General features: G+C 41.2%; 1 protein-coding gene across 3 annotated transcripts in view; it reads right to left on the bottom strand.

Moving 5' to 3' along the window:
- The window catches only part of LOC117528687 (protein sidekick-2-like), a 562,122-nt gene that overhangs the window by 141,449 nt on the left and 402,914 nt on the right, over window positions 1–17,759 (bottom strand). For all 3 annotated transcript variants that reach the window (XM_034191315.1, XM_034191316.1, XM_034191317.1), the window contains exons 9-15: window positions 17,547–17,741; window positions 16,981–17,097; window positions 16,527–16,694; window positions 16,065–16,167; window positions 9,416–9,592; window positions 9,043–9,179; window positions 6,000–6,147 (exon numbers count right to left, since the gene is read on the bottom strand). In XM_034191315.1, coding sequence (XP_034047206.1) covers window positions 6,000–6,147; window positions 9,043–9,179; window positions 9,416–9,592; window positions 16,065–16,167; window positions 16,527–16,694; window positions 16,981–17,097; window positions 17,547–17,741 — 1,045 coding nt within the window. The remainder of the gene's footprint in view (window positions 1–5,999; window positions 6,148–9,042; window positions 9,180–9,415; window positions 9,593–16,064; window positions 16,168–16,526; window positions 16,695–16,980; window positions 17,098–17,546; window positions 17,742–17,759) is intronic.

The following is a 17,759-nucleotide window of genomic DNA, read 5'->3' as shown; positions in this document are numbered from 1 at the left end:
TACTGGTGCCCAGTGGCCAGTAGATGGCATTAGAGACCGTGAAAGCTTGCCAAAACAAAATTCAAGATAATCTGTGTCTGCTACATTCAAGATGTGTGGAATTTAATAAACACAAACTGAAATTCAGACATCTTATATATTACTCTGGAACAAAGACGACCGAAAGTGTTTGACATAACCAAGATGTTAAAGAGCAAACAGGAATCGATTACAATGATTCCAATTGAAAATAATGGAGAAGCACCCAGGGCTTCTTCTGCCATTTTTACATAAAACAAACACAATAACAACATCTATAAACCCCAGAGAATATATTCACAAGTTTCAGGTACAATATACAAAGAGTTTAATGCTGTTGTCCATGTGGAGCCTGATCAGAGCTTCTCAAATGCATTTCTTCTGTCGTGAATGTACTGAGATTACCCATAATGCACCTGGACACAGCATGTCCACTAGGCTTATGACTACAAAACTTTTTTCAAAACTTTCATTTTCCTGATGTTGCATTTGATGAACTTTTACCCATAGATCACTTTTTTGAAGTTTATTTCATTGGATCATGAAAAAACCTCTCGCACCTAGCACCACATCACTTTTAAAAATACACGAGTTTACACAATACTATTTAAAAATAACGTAAGAAGAAAAGAATGAACAAGTATCAAGAAATAACAAGAAAATATATACAAATAAATATTGCTAAAACATATTATCAAACAATAATTAAAAGAAATAAAAAATAAAGGTAAAATAGATGATGGGGGAGGTGATGGTCTACTGGTTAAGGTGTTGGGCTTGAGTCCAGAAGATCATGGTTTCAAATCCCCACCTGACTGGAAAATCACTAAGGGCCCTTGGGCAAGGCCTTTAATCCCCTATTGGTCCCGGTGTGTAGTGAGCGCCTTGTTATGGCAGCACCCTGACATTGGGGTGAATGGGGAGCATAATTGTAAAGTGCTTTGAGCGTCTGATGCAGATGGAAAAGCGCTATATAAATGCAGTCCATTTACCATATATAAATGCAGTTCATTTATAGATAAACATGAACATGCCACTCAACAAAGTCTGCTGCCAAACTGGTGTCTAAACACTCTTTGTCAAACCAGAAAACTGTCACAGGGTGCTTAAAAGTCTGCTGAGATGGAGTTAGTGTCCCAACACCATCAGTCTATTGTCTGGCGTCGAACAATCAGAGATGCAGAACAAGTTAAGAACCGCCTCATGGAACTGATCTCTGAAGAGAAATTTTGTTTGCATTTTGATGGTAAGAAAATCAACAATAAGGAGTACCAAGCTGTGTGCTTGAAAAATGAGAGAACATTACAACTTGGCATTTTGGCTTGTGACAGTAGAACCACTGCAGACATCTACAGTATATACCAAGATAGGACCTGCTTGATGAGTACAGTGCATGGAACAGTATTCAGATGATCATCTCTGACACAACAGCAGTCAATACTGGTCACAAAAATTGTGTTGTAGCCAGGCTTCAGAGAACATTTCGACACAAGGGATTAGAAGAACCTCAATACATCGGCTGCCAACACCACATTCTTGATCTTGTTCTGCGACATGTGTTGGACTTCTTTTTTCCTGTACAGTCACGGTCACCTAACATTAACTACGAATTTATTGATGAGATTTTGGAACAGTATGATGATTTGCAAAATGCATACATGGGCACAGAAGTGATACCAGAATATGAGAACCTTGGCTAGAGACATGATTTTAAATTCCTTTTTGAGCTTTGTGAAGGATACAAGTTTTACAAAACGGAGGAAAAATGGCCTTGCATCAAATGGCACAAGCTGCCATCACTTCACAGTGCCAGGTGGAACTCACGAGGAATTTTAGCACTTATTGCATTTTTCCTTCTTGCAAAGTGGCGAGAACAGCTGAGGGTAACTTGCGATTTCATTGCAACTACATGGTCGCGGGCCTGGTTTTCTAACCAACACTATTCAGAGACAGATTATGAAGTCCTGCTCTCATCAATATCCAAACTTAAGTGTCCCAAAGCTGTGAAATGGTTCTCTACTCATAGTAGCTGAGAGAGCTGTAAGGTTGATGGAGGAGGTTTGTTCTACTTGCAAAACAGACATATCTTAGCAGCAAATTTATTAACACTAATACACAAATCTGAAACACTATTAAAAACATGACAAATGATATGTACTCATTTTCATGTATTCCTCATGTGTATTGTATGTAAAACTGACATGTTATAATAAAGAGTGTTTGAGCCGCTAGGTGTTTTAATGAGAAATATGAAACTGTCTTAGGTGCGGGAGGTTTTTTTCAAGGTCTGGCAAAACCAAAGTCATTTTTGTGAGTTTTAGGTAAAAGTTCATCATTTATAACCCCAGGCTAATCAATTTGAGATTTGTCATAACCCTAATGTCCACACTAAAATCTTCAAAATTAGTGCATTACTTTAAAACTAAAACATATGTCTGATATTTTCACTTTACAAAACTTCAGACGTGACCTTAATTTAAATAACTTGTCCAAAATTAGTTTGGTTAAAATTTTAACCATAAGTTAAAACTGTATGCCTCTGGATGATTTGGGTGATATTGTCAGTGTATCAGTATGGGGTCCAAAGAAATGAACTTTGTTCTTTTCTGTGACCAGTTCTCCTTTGCCTGCAGAGGATAGAGCGGCTTCTCCTGGAACCAGCTCTCCTTTGTTTGCAGAGGATAGAACTGCACATCTACTACCAAACATTTAACAGGTTTAACTCAACTGGTTTCAGACTTAATACATTTTTGTAACTGTTAAGCTTTGTTCACCACGCCTGCAAAAATATGTTAGCGGTCTAAAAGACCAAAACTTATCGGAAGATAATTGGACCAATGAGATTGTCTTTTATGTTTGATCAACTTGATATTTCATTCGTTCTTTATTTTTTGTTTTGCTTTGTTATTTATTTACAGGTTTTTATTTCTCTTCATCTACGGTTAGCTGCCTTAGAGAACCAAGTCCATCACAGGGGACCCCTCACCCCCTGCCTACCCCGTTTGACCTGTTGCCTTCCGGGAGAAGCAAAGGATCAACAAAGTCCCACACCAGCAGGCTGACAAACAGCTTCTTCCCCTGGGCCATATGTAATGCAAACACCCATGGTCTCACACACACACACACACACACACACACACACACACACACACACACACACACACACACACACACACACACACACACACACACACACGCTCTCCCATAACCACTCCCCCACCCCCAGACAACAAGCGACCTAATTCCCCCCCTGCTCGGACAACAACCAACTCAATCTACCCCCTTCTACTTTGGCATACAACTTGTGGCAAATTAACATGCAGATCCACCTTGGATTTGCTGTGGGACCCTGACCAAAAACAAGGGAGCAGCCAAAGGGACTTACTTTTTTATGGTGTATAAGATTGTAAGTGGTGTGGTGTATGAGTCTTGTTTTTTTTCTTGTGGTGTACAGTAGCTCTGCGGGAACACTCCAAATGTCATTTTATTCTCTCTCCCCCGCCTGTACAATGACAATAAAGACTGCGCTATTCTATAATGCTCGGTTATTGTTATTTATTTTGTACTTGTAGTATTATCTATCACTGGTTATTGTCTGTTTAGTTATTTATCTCCTTGGATTCTGTTCATTCGCATGCATCTTTTAGTTCCACCTATTTGTTTTTTGCACACTTGTTGTCACTTCGTTATTTAAGTGCTCACTTGTTTGTCTGTATTTTCCAGTTCACTGAGAATGTCAATGTCATGGTCCTTGTCTTTGCCCTTGCCTTGGTTTGTGCTCCCCACACTTTGTCTAATTATCTGCTCTCTGTGTTTACCCCACTGTGGCCTTGTTTAGCTTGGGTTCTCTTTTTGCTTGTTCTCCGTATATTCTGGGTTTTTGTCTTCAGCGCGTTGTGGATATTTTTGGACTCTTCTGCACTGTTTGAACTGTTTGCTTGCTTTGTCACAATAAATCACCTGGATTGTTACACATCCATTACTGGCTCACTGCATATTGGGTTCATCAACGCCATAAACCATAACAACATTACTGTTTGAATTTCTTCATAACTGATGTAAATAAAGTCAAAGACACAATCAGTGTCTTGGGAATGTTGATGAATTCATCCCAACCTGTCTGAAGAAGACTGGATGTAGAAGTGATGGTTTACAGTGCATCCAGAAAGTATTCACAGTACTTTATTTTTCCACATGTTGTCATGTTATTCCAAAATGATTAAATTCTTTTTTTCCTCAGAATTCTCCACACAATACCCCATAATGACAATATAGAATTTTTTTTTTATATTTTTGCAAATTTATTTAAATAAAAAACTGAGAAATCACATGTACATAAGTCTTCACAGCCTTTGCCATGAAGCTCAAAATTGAGCTCAGGTGCATCCTGTTTCTACTGATCATCCTTGACATGTTTCTGCCAATTAATTAGAGTCCACCTGGGTAAATTCAGTTGACTGGACATGATTTTAAAAGGCACATACCTGTGTACATATAACAATAACAATAATAATAATACATTTTATTTGAAGGCACCTTTCTCTGCAGAAACAACAATAAAAATCAATAAAATCACTATAACAGACAGAGCAATAGGCATCAGATGGACTAAGCAGTCATAAACAGATGTGTTTTGAGTTGTGATTTGAAATGGGAGAGTGAATCAATGTTTCTGAGATGGGACGGTAATGAATTCCAGAGATGGGGAGCAGAGCGGCAAAATGGTCTGGGTGGAGGGGACAGACAGGTGTATGGAGGAAGAAGATCTGAGGGAGCGGGAGGGAGAAGGAACATGAATGAGGTCAGACAGATATGGGGGCTGAGGCTTGAATGGCCTTGAATGTTAACAGGAGGATTTTGAATTGAATACAAAACTGAACCGGAAGCCAATAAGGTCCCACAGTTGACAGTGCATGTGAGAGCACAAACCAAGCATGAAGTCAAAGGAATTGTCTGTAGACCTTCAAGACAGGATTGTCTCAAAGCACAAATCTGGGGAAGGGTAGAGAAACAGTTTTGCTCCTTTGAAGGTCCCAATGAGCACAGAGGCCTCCATCATCTGTAAATGGAAGTGGTTCAGATCCACCAGGACTCTTCTATGAGCTGGCTGTCCATCTAAATTGAGCTATTGGGGGAGAAGGGCCTTAGGCAGGGAGGGGCAAGACACTGATAGTCACTCTGTCAGAGCACCAGCATTCCTCAGTGGTGAGAGGAGAACCTTCCAGAAGGACAACCATCTCTCCAGCAATCCACCAATCAGGCATGAATTTTCAGCAGCAGGAACTGGGAGACTAGTCAGGGTTGAGGGAGAGGTGAATGCAGCAGTGTACAGAGACATCCTGGATGAAAACCTGCTCCAGAGCGCTGTTGACCTGAGACTGGGGCAACGGTTCATCTTTCAGCAGGACAATGACCCTAAGCACACAGCTAAGATATAAAAGAAGTGGCTTCAGGACAACTCTGTGAATGTCCTTGGGTGGCCCAGCCAGAGCCCAGACCTGAAGCCGACTGAACATCTCTGGAGAGAAAATGGTTGTGCACAGACACTCCCCATCCAACCTGATGGAGTTTAAGATGTGCGTCAAAGACGAATGGACAAAACTTCCCAAAGATACAGTAGATGTGCCAAGCTTCTGGCATCATATTCAAGAAGACTTGAGGCTGTAATTGTTGCCAAAGGTGCATCAACAAAATATGGAGCAAAGGGTGTGAATACTTACGTACCTGTGGCTTCTTAGGCTTTTATTTTTCATAAATTTGCAAACATTTCTGAAAAAAAAAATCATATTGTCATGATGGGATGTTGTTAGTAGAATTTTGAGGGGAAAAATGAATTTACTCCATTTTTGGAATATGCCTGTAGCACAACAAAATGTTGAAAAGTGAAGTGTTGTGAATACTTTCCGGAAGCAATATATACGTATGTACATACATACATACACACATACAGACATCTTATTGTTCTGGCATTCAGTACAAACCGATCTGTTTCTTTGCTGAACTGCCCTCGGCCCACGTCGTTGACAGCACACAAGCGGAACTGGTAGGAACGTGCTGGAATGAGTCCGCCGACTGTAACCCCAGTAGACTCAGGTTCAATGTTGGCCAGCAGCACCGTCCATGGGGCATCTGAAACACACAATACATACATACCCAGTAAAGTAGTGAGTGAACAATGAATGACATTTGTAGTGAAACATCAGCAGCACTCACCGTCTCCACATTCAGTATTATTCTTGACAATTACTGCAGTTTTTTTAATGTTCCCTAATAATATTGTTCCTTCAGATAAAAAGCCATAATTTCCTTTGCAGACACTCCCTCCAACAGATGATTGAAATTCAATTATCCGAAAAACAAGATCCCATCTGCAACCTCACATTCATTTTGCTTTTAATGAGTTGTCATATTCTCACTTTGCCTGCAGACAGATGAAAAATTTACTCCCCACAGGTGGAAGTGCTCCCACTTCTTTGATTTTTATCAGCACAAAGCAAGATAAGAGCGTTGGACATCAACACAATTTTGCTCTCCTGATCATTCTCCAGGAAAAAAAAAAAGAAAAAAAGTGAGGCAATTGAGACTGGCAAAGCTCAGAGAGGACGGAGCTCATAATTCTACATTCAGAGCAGGACAAGGAGTTGAAAAGAAAATATAGTTTTATTTCTTGACTATAAAGTAATAATATAATGAAATAATTAACATGGAAAACCAAGCATAATAAAGATAGTTCTCACATGCATCTTTTGGTTGGATGGTTTGTTTGGTTAAAGGATTTGTTATTAAGTTTGCAGCCAATTCTCACAAAACTTTACAAAATGTTCAATATTATCAAGAGGAGAATCACATTATGTTTTTCTATGATGATCCAGAAGAACCCAGATGTGGATTCTTGATCATTTTCAAATTTGATTTCATGTAGTGGGATAGGATAATTGATCATTTTCTCATTCTCCCGATGGAGTTCCGTGTTTTGTCATTACCCATAATGTAGTGTATCACTATGCAACAGAGCCTATGTGCCAAATCACTGGAACAATTCCCTTTTGGTACTGTGCTCTTTATGCTGACTTATTTATGTTCTTTCCATGACTATTTGAGCAAAAATCCACTGAACAAAAATTCTGGTAACTACAGCTATCAGTCTCCTATACTTTGGCAATCTAAGGACTAACGTGTGATTTTAGGGTTTACAAACGTTTTTGACCGTTTGGCTTTACTTACTGTGCCAGCAAAAAAAAAAGTTAGTGGACTAAAAGTTACCAAAACTAAATTTAGTTTAAGCTAATTGGTCCGCTGATGGATTTTGAAGTTAGCTGAAAAGCTAATCCGCTAACAAAAAAGTTAGCTTTGCTAATTAATGGTTTAGTGGAACTGTGTACACCACTACCACTGAGCTACATCAACCTGAATTGAAGACCTGAAATTTGGACCCCTGGAGTGAGCCTTCTCCAGCATTTCACAGAGATTTTTGAGAATCTCTTACATTGGACAGCGTCAGTGTAGGCAGATTCTCATGCCTACACTGGTATGTCATCTGGACTGACTACCTTTCCACTCTTCATCTTCTTCATAGTTGTACTTTCTTTAGCCCCTACACCTGATTTACCCTCTCCATGTCATGTCTTCTCTCTCTCTCTCTCTCTCTCTCTCTCTCTCTCTCTCTCTCTCTCTCTCTCTCTCTCTCTCTCTCTCTCTCTCTCTCATTTACTTTCAACTCCTTAGAATACTCCATCCACCATCTCAACAACTCTCCTGGCTTATTAGCACATTGCCAGTCTGACCACTTGGTACTAGTCCATTTTTCCTCCTTTAGTGTAATATGCCCTTTCCTTAGACTTTCTCATTCCACCTTACACTACATCTCCTCGTACTCCTCTCTACTTTCATCTATAGCATCTATAGGTGAAAGGTGAAATATACACTCAGACAAGGGCCAATATTAACACATTTGGTTTATCATACTATAATCTGTGCAGTGTGTGTATTTGTTCTCAGACTCCTATCAGGTGCAATGGCCAATTTCCATCAAACCTGTCATGTGATTGAAGTTTGACCTCTGATTTGCTTTGAAGGGTTTGTTTTGGTAGTGGTCAAGCTCGCTGGGTTCAGACATTAACATTTAGATTTTCACTCTGTCCAACAAACTTAGCATACATATGGAGTTGGGTTATGGAATTGCCTGGGTGAGATTAAATTTACGAAAGATTAATTAGTGGCATCAAATGTCACAGTTGAAGTGTGTCATTCCAGTTTGCACCAAATGTGGAAGAGGTTTCAGAATTGCTCAGCAAGATCAAATGTGCCCAACGGCAAAGCATTGAAGCCCAGGTCATTTTTACCTGTATTTGTTGGCCTACTTCTACCAGGTCCTGTCGCTGATTTCTACCAAACTGGCATGTCAGAGAAGTTTTAGCCCAAAATTGAACTTCAAGAATTTATTTTTTGCACAGGTCAAGGTTAAGCAATTCAAGATTCAACCTGATTTGGACCAATTGTAGAATTGTAGAATCCACTTCAGTGGATTCCAGAACTTCCCTGGCAAAGCCAGAAAGAGGTCAATCATTTGGGAGATGTTGTCAGAAATTGTGGTTATCCATTGGTGTCTTCATGCCCACAGATACTTTTATGTAGTTATAAGAACAAAAAGGTGGTACCTCAGTGAGTTTTGTTGACCAATATTTAGACCTGGGACTGTTTGCTAGTGAAACTACCCATCTGTGTCCTCGGACAAGACATGCTATCTGCATTATTTGAGTCCATACAGCTATAAATGGGTAACGGCCTTGACTGGAACGAACCTGAGAGGCTCTGGTGTCTTATCCCCTTCATGATACAGTATCCTGGGATAAGGGCGGGCACCACTAGGCCTCATGGCCAGTATAGGACTTATGTAATTCTTCTAAGAAATAATACACAAATATGTATAGATGTTGTGAATCCCAATGCAAAATGATCATTTAGCAGCATGCTTTGTCTACCGTATACATAAGGTCGTAAGAGAAATCACAAAGAACCACTCACTATTCTCGGACACTTCCAGGATATAACGGATCAGGGGACTGTTGCCGTCAAATGCCTGGGCCCATGTTAGGTTGATGGTCCTTTTTTCTGTTGTCCCTAAAACTGCTAGTGGGTTCTCTGGAGCATGAGGCAGCTGCCTGAAGACATGACAAAGAAAAAAAATAATAAGACAAAAGAGGCAGCAAATAACAGAATTAAACAGAAAATGGGGTGTTGTAAATATTAGAGCGCTTGATGGATTAGAGAGGAGAGCAGTGATAAAGCACAATGGTGGAGACAAAATCCATTCATCATGTCCCAGACAGGAGTAAATACAAGGAAAAATACAGACAGTGAGATAACACAAGGAAAAAAGGCGGAAAAATCTGTGGACCTGACTCGGAGGTGGGCGCTGCGGGAGTCGTTACCACCCACTGAGGTCACCCTGCAGGTGTATGTTCCGATGTCGCCCGACCACGTCTGGGAGATGTGTAGGGTCCCGTCGGGATCGAGCCGCAGGCGAGGCGACATGTTCACGTCAATCACAGAGCCGCTCTTCTCCCACACATACCTGGAGGCACATACAAATCACGTGTGTATGTGTGTGTGTGCGTGCGAGAACAGCGGAAAAAAACACATCTGCACGTGCTCACACGTTAACAGCTCTGTGACAGCGAGTCTTTGTGTTAGGTCACAGAGCCAAACACTTGACTGCGCTGACATCGATAGAAAAGCCCTGAAAGGCTGATCGAATCTGAAAACAGTCTCTCTGCATCACACGCTGCACAAAACCTCTCCGTGTCACATATACAGGCGCACGTATGCATTCCACCTCCATCACCACTACCCACACGCTCACAAGCTGCTGTGATTAACTGCGACTGTTCGGCCTCTCCAGCTAATCTCCTCTGTGTTGCATTTAATTAAAGGCGCTGTCTGAAGTTATTACTCTGTTTACATATTCATCTGTTTACTCCGAGATGTGATCAATGCTGTAGGCCCACAGGTGACAGGCACTCTAATCACTGGGCTCCACAGACATCATTTCACTCCCTGTGAGACACGCGCATGTGCACGCACTCCATCATGCTCAGGACTGTCTGGAGAGTGATGCACTAATTCCTCAATCTGACTGTAAGAGTTTACAAGTTTTCCCACAGGAGGTCGTGTGAGTGTGGATAAGCACCACAAGATCATGTACAGATCGCAGAAACAACACATACATACAAATATTATATGTGTGTGTGTCAATTACATGATACAAAAGTAAATTTCAAGAAATACAAACATGTATGCCTGAATTCAAACTGAGAAAAATAATCATAGTTGTTGTCAGTAAACTACAAGGACACTCTGAATACCAAAACATCCCCCAGTTAATGTGAAAAATTGTTTTATAATTTCTGGCACAGATTGAAATATTGCTTTTTTTTTTTCCAGGTAATGGCTTTTGCCAAAATTCATCCATTAGTCATTATTTTCTCATTGTGCACTGACAAAAAGTATGATAAATGGATGGCAACCACGACTGTAATAACTGCTATGTAGTTAATACAAAAGCACAGCTAACTCCGACTGTTAGCAATGTAATTAATATCTCTATGACTGTAAGCATATGCACGCTCTGCACACTGAGATATTAAAGGATTAGTAACCGACAGCGAGGTCTGTATGAGGAAATACCAGGCCGAGGTGTTGACAGTACGGACCGAGCATCACAGAGGTTTGATATCCCCGTACAAACCAAGCAAGCAAGGCTAAGAATTAGTTTATAACATGCATATTATATATATATATATATATATATATATATAAACACACAAAAGTACAGCATCGTTAGCTGGAAAGCTTTCAATCTGTGTGGTTTTTCCGATGTTGTTTAGATATTTATGGAGTACATTCATGTCTAACTTGGTTTTTCTAATCATGTTTTTAGCTTCCTGGATTGTAACGAAAATAAGCGTTGCAAACCGATTGTCACAGTAACGATCCAGATATGGGAAAATATCAGCCAATCAGAGCGCACATAGCGTCACATCCATGTGATAAATGTTGATATTATTATTAATAATACTTCCTGTCAGCAGTGCATGCAGCAAGCTTTGAGGGACCACAAATATCTGAGTAAGGTGGGTTTTTGTTGTTTTTACCATTATAACTTCATATTATTAGTTCTTTTGTGATATGAAGTCAATTATACCAACTGATCACAAATATTTTACTCATCAGTATGAGCTTTTGATTAAGTCTATACCCACACTGTAGAGCAGGTGGATCAGCAGATGCAGAGCCGGCCTCCCTATATGTAGACCTGGGTTCAAATCCCGCTCATGCTACCTGTCTGACACGTAGACACTGAGGGTCTGATTTACTAATATCCAAGATAATGAGTGCTAAAGTACATGGCCAATCCAAACTTTTGTGCATTGGGTTGGAGAGAATTTTGCAGGTGATTTACGAAGAGTAATTGTGCAATTGATAGTAGGTGGTAATGTGACATAAATGTCAGTATGTAAATGAGGGTTTTGCATGTGTTAATGGCCGTAAGTGCAAAATGAAATTAAATCAGTGACTTGCAGCTATGCACCTTCATTACACACAAACTAACTGAGCAGGTTCATGCGCTGGCCATTAAAAAAATAAAAGAAATAAAAAGAAAGGCACACAGGCAGCTTTGAGCACAGTTTTTTTGTGTTCCACTGGTACAACACAGCATAATTACTCAACAGTTTGCTAAAGTGGATCCAGAAAGTATTCACAGCACTTTTTCCACATTTTGTTACGTTACAGCCTGATTCCAAAATGGAGAAAATTGATTTTTTTTCCCCCTCAAAATTCTACTCACAATACCCCATAATGACAAAATGAAAAAAGTTTTTTTTTCAAATTTTTTCAAATGTATTGAAATCACATGTACATAAATATCCACACCCTATGCTCAATATTTTGTTGTTGCACCTTTGGCAGCAATTACAGCCTCAGTTCTTCTTGAATATGATGCCACAAAGTTGGTGCACCTATCTTTGGGCAGTTTTGTCCATTCCTCTTTGCAGCACCTCTCAAGCTCCATCAGGTTGGATGGGGAGCGTCAGTGCACAGCCATTTTCAGATCTCTCCAGAGATGTTCAATCAGATTCAGGTCTGGGCTCTGGCTGGGCCACTCAAGGATATTCACAGAGTTGTTCTGAAGCCACTCCTTTGATATCTTGGCTATGTGCTGTGGATCATTGTCCTGCTGAAAGATGAACCATTGCCCCAATCTGAGGTCAAGAGCGCTCTGGAGCAGGTTTTCATCCAGGATGTCTCTGTACATTGCTGCATTCATCTTTCCCTCAATCCTGATGAGTCTCCCAGTTCTTGCCACTGAAAAACATCCCCACAGTAGAGAAGCTTGAATTTTCGACTGGACTGGGTTGCTTGATGCAAGGACGTTTCATTTCTAATAAAGCTTCCTCAGCTAAATTTCTTGCTCTGGTACTGTGACTTCTGTCTTGACTCTTGTAGAGAAGAATAACAGAAACCAGCAAAGCTGGAGTTTTAAAACCTAACCAGACCCCTCCTACCGAGAGGCAGACTGCTATTGGCTAGTGACTAACAATTGCTCTAATTAGCACCTATTGTGCTCTAGTTAGCACCCTCCTAATGACAGGGCAGCTGTCCCTCCTAACGATGGGACTGACACCTCTCCTGACGACGTGAATGACTCATTACCATGAACAAAAGACTGAAACTGCTTTGACCTGAGTACCACATTTTAAACAGGGGACAAAGAGTGTCTCAGACCCCCTCCCTGGTTAAGGCTGGGTTTCAACTGTGTCACATACAAAGCTTCCTTCACTCCCCTCTCAAACCATTTCTTTCAAACCATTAGAAGCAAAACGTCCTCGCGTCAAGCAACCCAGTCCAGTCGAAGATTCAAGCTTCTCTACTATGGAAACCACCTGGACAACTGAGAGCCTTCACAGAAACATCCACATAGCATGATGCTGCCACCATCATGCTTCACTGTAGGGATGGTGCCTGATTTCCTCCAAAAATGATGCCTGGCATTCACTGCAAAGAGTTTAATCTTTGTCTCATCAGACCAGAGAATTTTGTTTCTCATGGTCTGAGAGTCCTTCGCGTGCCTTTGAGCAAACTCCAGGTGGGCCGCCATGTGCCTTTTACTAAGGAGTGGCTTCCATCTGGCCACTCGACAATGGGGCTGATTGGTGGATTGCTGCAGAGATGGCCGTCCTGAAAAGTTCTCCTCTCTCCACAGAGGAATGCTCGAGCTCTGACAGAGTGACCATTGGGTTCTTGGTCACCTCCCTATCTAAGGCCCTTCTCCCCAGATTTCTCAGTTTAGATGGGTGGCCAGTTCTAGGAACAGTCCTTGTGGATCCAAACTTCTTCCATTTACAGATGATGGAGGCCACTGTGCTCACTGGGACCTTCAAGGCCACAGGTGGACTCCAATTAAGCTGTTGAAACATCTCAAGGATGATCAGTGGAAACAGGATACACCTGAGCTCAATTTTGAGCTCATGGCAAAGGCTGTGAATACTTATGTACTTGTGATATCTTTTAATAAATTTGCAAAAATTATAAAAGCAAAAAAAGATTTGTTATTATGGGGTATTGTGTATACAACTTTGAGGGAAAGAAATTAATTGAATCCATTTTGGAATAAGGTTGCAACATAACCAAATGTGGAAAACGTGAAGTGCTGTGAATACTTTGTGGATGCAGCTTCAAATACGGTGTATGGAGCATGAATTAATTGGCTGAAATAGTAGATTTTATGTTTGCTTCTTGTTGTAATAGCCACTGCTTGAGTGTGATCACGCACTGTGCATTCTTTGTGCACAGCCGTGATGTCATACACATACTTTAACATGTGTTTCTTCTCCCTGTTGGCATTGAAAAATTGTTAAAGAAAAAGCAAAGGAAAGTTAAATATATTATGAATGTGTATGTCAATCTATTACAAATAATTTATTTATTTTTCTTAATTCTGTGCAGACTCTGTGCAGCATTGTGTAATAGCAGACAATGGCAACATTTAATGCTAAGATTTCAAAGTGGCCAAATAAAGACGTAATCAGCACCCGCTAAATTTCCTTTTGACCTTGATAAATCATGTTGCGTGTGTATATGGTACTTCTCCATCTGCATCAAAGTGCTTTACAAATAATGCCTCACATGTGAGGGTGCTGCCATACAAGTACTCACTACACGCCGGGAGCAATTAGGGGATGAAGGACCTTGCCCAAGGTGATTTTCTGGTCAGGCTGGGATTTGAACTGAGGATCCTCTGGTCTCAGGCCCAACAGTTTAACCACTGGCCCATCACCTCCACTGAATCACATCACCTTATCACCTATTTGCATGTTACCTCCCAGAATTTTGCACACTCAAGTGGAAAAACACAAAATTACATACAAATATTCATAAAGGCAAACACACTAAATGGTCAAAACGCTACTTTGCACATTTAACAGACACTAACCTCGTTGCTCACTTTGAGTAAATCAACTTGTCTACATATTTGTGAGTGCAATAATGTTTACACATATTGCTACATATGCAAACCTTTTGAAAATTTGGCCCTAAATCTGCACCATCTTAGTCAACCTAGCTGCAAATGGGTAATGACCACGGGTGGAGAAGTAACCTGAGACAAACAGGCCTATGTAGGACATATTTCTACTCACATTGGCAGTAGAGACCTGAATTTTTGTTTAGTTTTGTTTTGCAGCAATGGTGGCGGGGGGTACTCTGTTTTGTTTGATCTTCAACAAATCTGTTCCAAATGTTAATGATCTGAAGACACAAAACTCAGTAATATTCCCACCATGTTTGGTGAAAATCCATCCAGGCATATTGTGGCTGTGTGCAGAGTAATAATTATTACAGTTCAGTGTACAAATGCACATCAAACTCAACCACCTCTTGAATAATAATTACATCATCAGGTAAAAGTTCACAGAAACTAAACAGTGGGTAAGTTCCCCATGCAAATTTTCTGTGATTGCAATAACTATCTGGAAATATAGTGTAATACTTAGAGTAATAGTGAGTTATTTATTATAGTATGAGTTGCAGCAGGGCATTCAAACAGTGAAAACCTTCTGCCAGCACCTTATTGTTGTTTATTGTGCTGCCGTACCAACGAGGACGCTGTTTGTCCAAAGTACAAATGATATGAAACCCAATGGATGATATGAAAAAGTAACTGCAAAATTTTCCTGAATCCTTATCCAAGTCTAAATCTACTTTCATATATGATTAGCATTCCCTTGTTAATACTCGTACTACTACTACTAATAATAATAACACCACAATTCAAATCTTGGCAGTGATATTTCATGTGGATTGTTTTCAAAATACAAACTTATCTATTCTAGGTTTGTTTAGTAAAAATAATAGCTTCATTGTCAGTACAGCATATGTGGCAAAGTTACAACATTAAAAAATAAAAAAATTAAAAAACCTTGGCTCTGGTTGTTTTGTGGATTTGCTCGAAAATCTAATGGCATCCATTTTTCCCTTTTAGGAACCTGTACTCTATGATTTGCACAAAAAAAAAAAAAAAAAAAAAAAATTATAAACACAAATTAGTTTATAATTACACATTATGGCTTGACCCGTTTTTCGCAGAGCCAAGGTAAAGTTTAAGTTCTCTTATATTCTAGAAATATTCCTACAACCATGTAACATGTTCAGGAAATCTTCTAACCCCTCTGTCTAAGGACACGTTTGGCAGACATGTGATCCTAGACCATCACCTCGAGATGGGGAGTGGGGGGGGGTGATGGTCTAGTGGTCAAGCGTTGGGCTTGAGACCAGAGGATCCTCGATTCAAATCCCAGCCTGACCGGAAAATCACTAAGGGCCCTTGAGCAAGGTCCTTAATCCCCTAGTTACTCTTGGTGTGTAGTGGGCGTCTTGTATGGCAGCAGCCTGACATCAGGGTGAATGTGAGGCATTGATGTGTAAAGCGCTTTGAGCGTCTGATGCGATGGAAAAGCGCTATATAAATGCAGTTCATTTATCCTTACCTCGCGGTGACACTGGGGTCATGGGTCACACCACAGGTCATTACAGCTTTGGTCCCTTTGATGACACTCTGGTCTTGTGGTGGCTTTGTGATCCGGGTTCGTGCTGGGAACACATACAGAGACCGTTTGAAAAGTGAAGCAAAGTCTGTGTGACTTTCAGCTTTCAGTCCTTTTCTTCATCAAAATGAATGAATCCTACAAATCAGCGGTGGCGCACCGAATACAGCCTTCAGTGAGTGGCAATAACAGTTTCTGAGAAAAACAGACATGCGTACGTCTGTCTTAGTGACTTACTCCAAGTAAACAAGTCACGGATTAAAACTATTTATTTATTTTTTGATGTTTGCTAAAGGATTAGCTCAATCTCACAGTGTGGCGCATTTCATATATGCAAAGTATTAGGTGAGAATGGATTTTTTAAGCCATGCAAATATGTCTGTCCAGTTTGCCATGTACACGTACCCCAAACCACGAGGTCAGCTGAAGCTTCGTCAATGCCCCTGGAGTTACTGGCCATGCAGGTGTAGATTCCAACGTCGGACAGGTGGGAGGGGCTAATTAGCAGGCTGCCCGACTCCAGCAGGGTGAACCTGGGCAGCTGGACTGAGCCACTGGCCAAAACACGTTCACCTGCAGGGAAGGGTGGGGGCGATCGATGAGGTGGGACGGAGGTGACGGAGAGGGATGGAGGACAGGGGAGGGAAGAGACGTTAGAGTATTGGAGAAATGTCAGGTAAAACAAACAGGAAGAAGAGAAACATCATCTCTAACGAAGTGAACCTTGTTTGGAGAAAGTGCATATTCTCCATCATTCCCATCGCTCTTCTCTACGTTTGACAAATCCGAATGCGGCAGAATGACACCCCCATACCGCCCCTGCCCCCAACTCAGAATGGCATGCTGTTTGCCCACGCACCTTTCTGCCAGGTGATGGCAGGCCGCGGGGCTCCTGAGGTCTCACAGTGGAGAATGACTGACATGCCGTCAATCACTGCACTGTCAGAGGGCCCGCTGGTGATGTTCGGAGCAATACCTGGGAACAGAACGGGTCAGCGGAACGCACAAACAAAAATCAGGTGAGACAGAGGCCATAATGAGAGGCACAAACAACTTTCTCCCTATTAAAGCAGGCGGCAGCTGAGAGCCTAATAGACTTGACAAAAGGGGCGGCTGTCAGGTCTCGTCATGGAGGACAGCTCTGACGGACTGACAGGCCGCCTCCATCTATCTACTACTCCTGCACATCGCTGATTCAAAAATAGCCAATAATTGCCCGAGCATCCAAGGTGACAAATCTGTCACTGCAGAGAGATATAAAGATAGATGGACGTGGGAGGCACGATTGAGGAAAGAGGATTAGAAATGTGAAGAGTGGAGAGGATCTGAGAATAAAAAAAAAACTGAACTAGGAGGGGAAAGAAAGATGAGAAGAATTAAGCAGCGACGGAGAGGATGGCTTTGCGAAATATTCAAAGGACATACTTGTAACTGCTAAGTAAGTGTTTGTCTGGATCTCTCCGGCGAGGTTGCGAGCGAAGCACTGAAACATTCCCGTATCATCGGGTAGAAGGCCATTGATCTGAAGACTGCCTCCTACCAACACTCTGTACCTGGGGATCTTCACTGGACTGATGGGCACTGCATCTTTATACCACACAATGTCAGGCTGAGGCGTGCCTGCAGAAGGAGAGAGAG

The sequence above is a fragment of the Thalassophryne amazonica genome, chromosome 16, assembly GCF_902500255.1.
Source record: "Thalassophryne amazonica chromosome 16, fThaAma1.1, whole genome shotgun sequence".
Taxonomy (NCBI): Eukaryota; Metazoa; Chordata; class Actinopteri; order Batrachoidiformes; family Batrachoididae; genus Thalassophryne; species Thalassophryne amazonica.
This window is presented reverse-complemented; position numbering and strand designations above follow the sequence as displayed.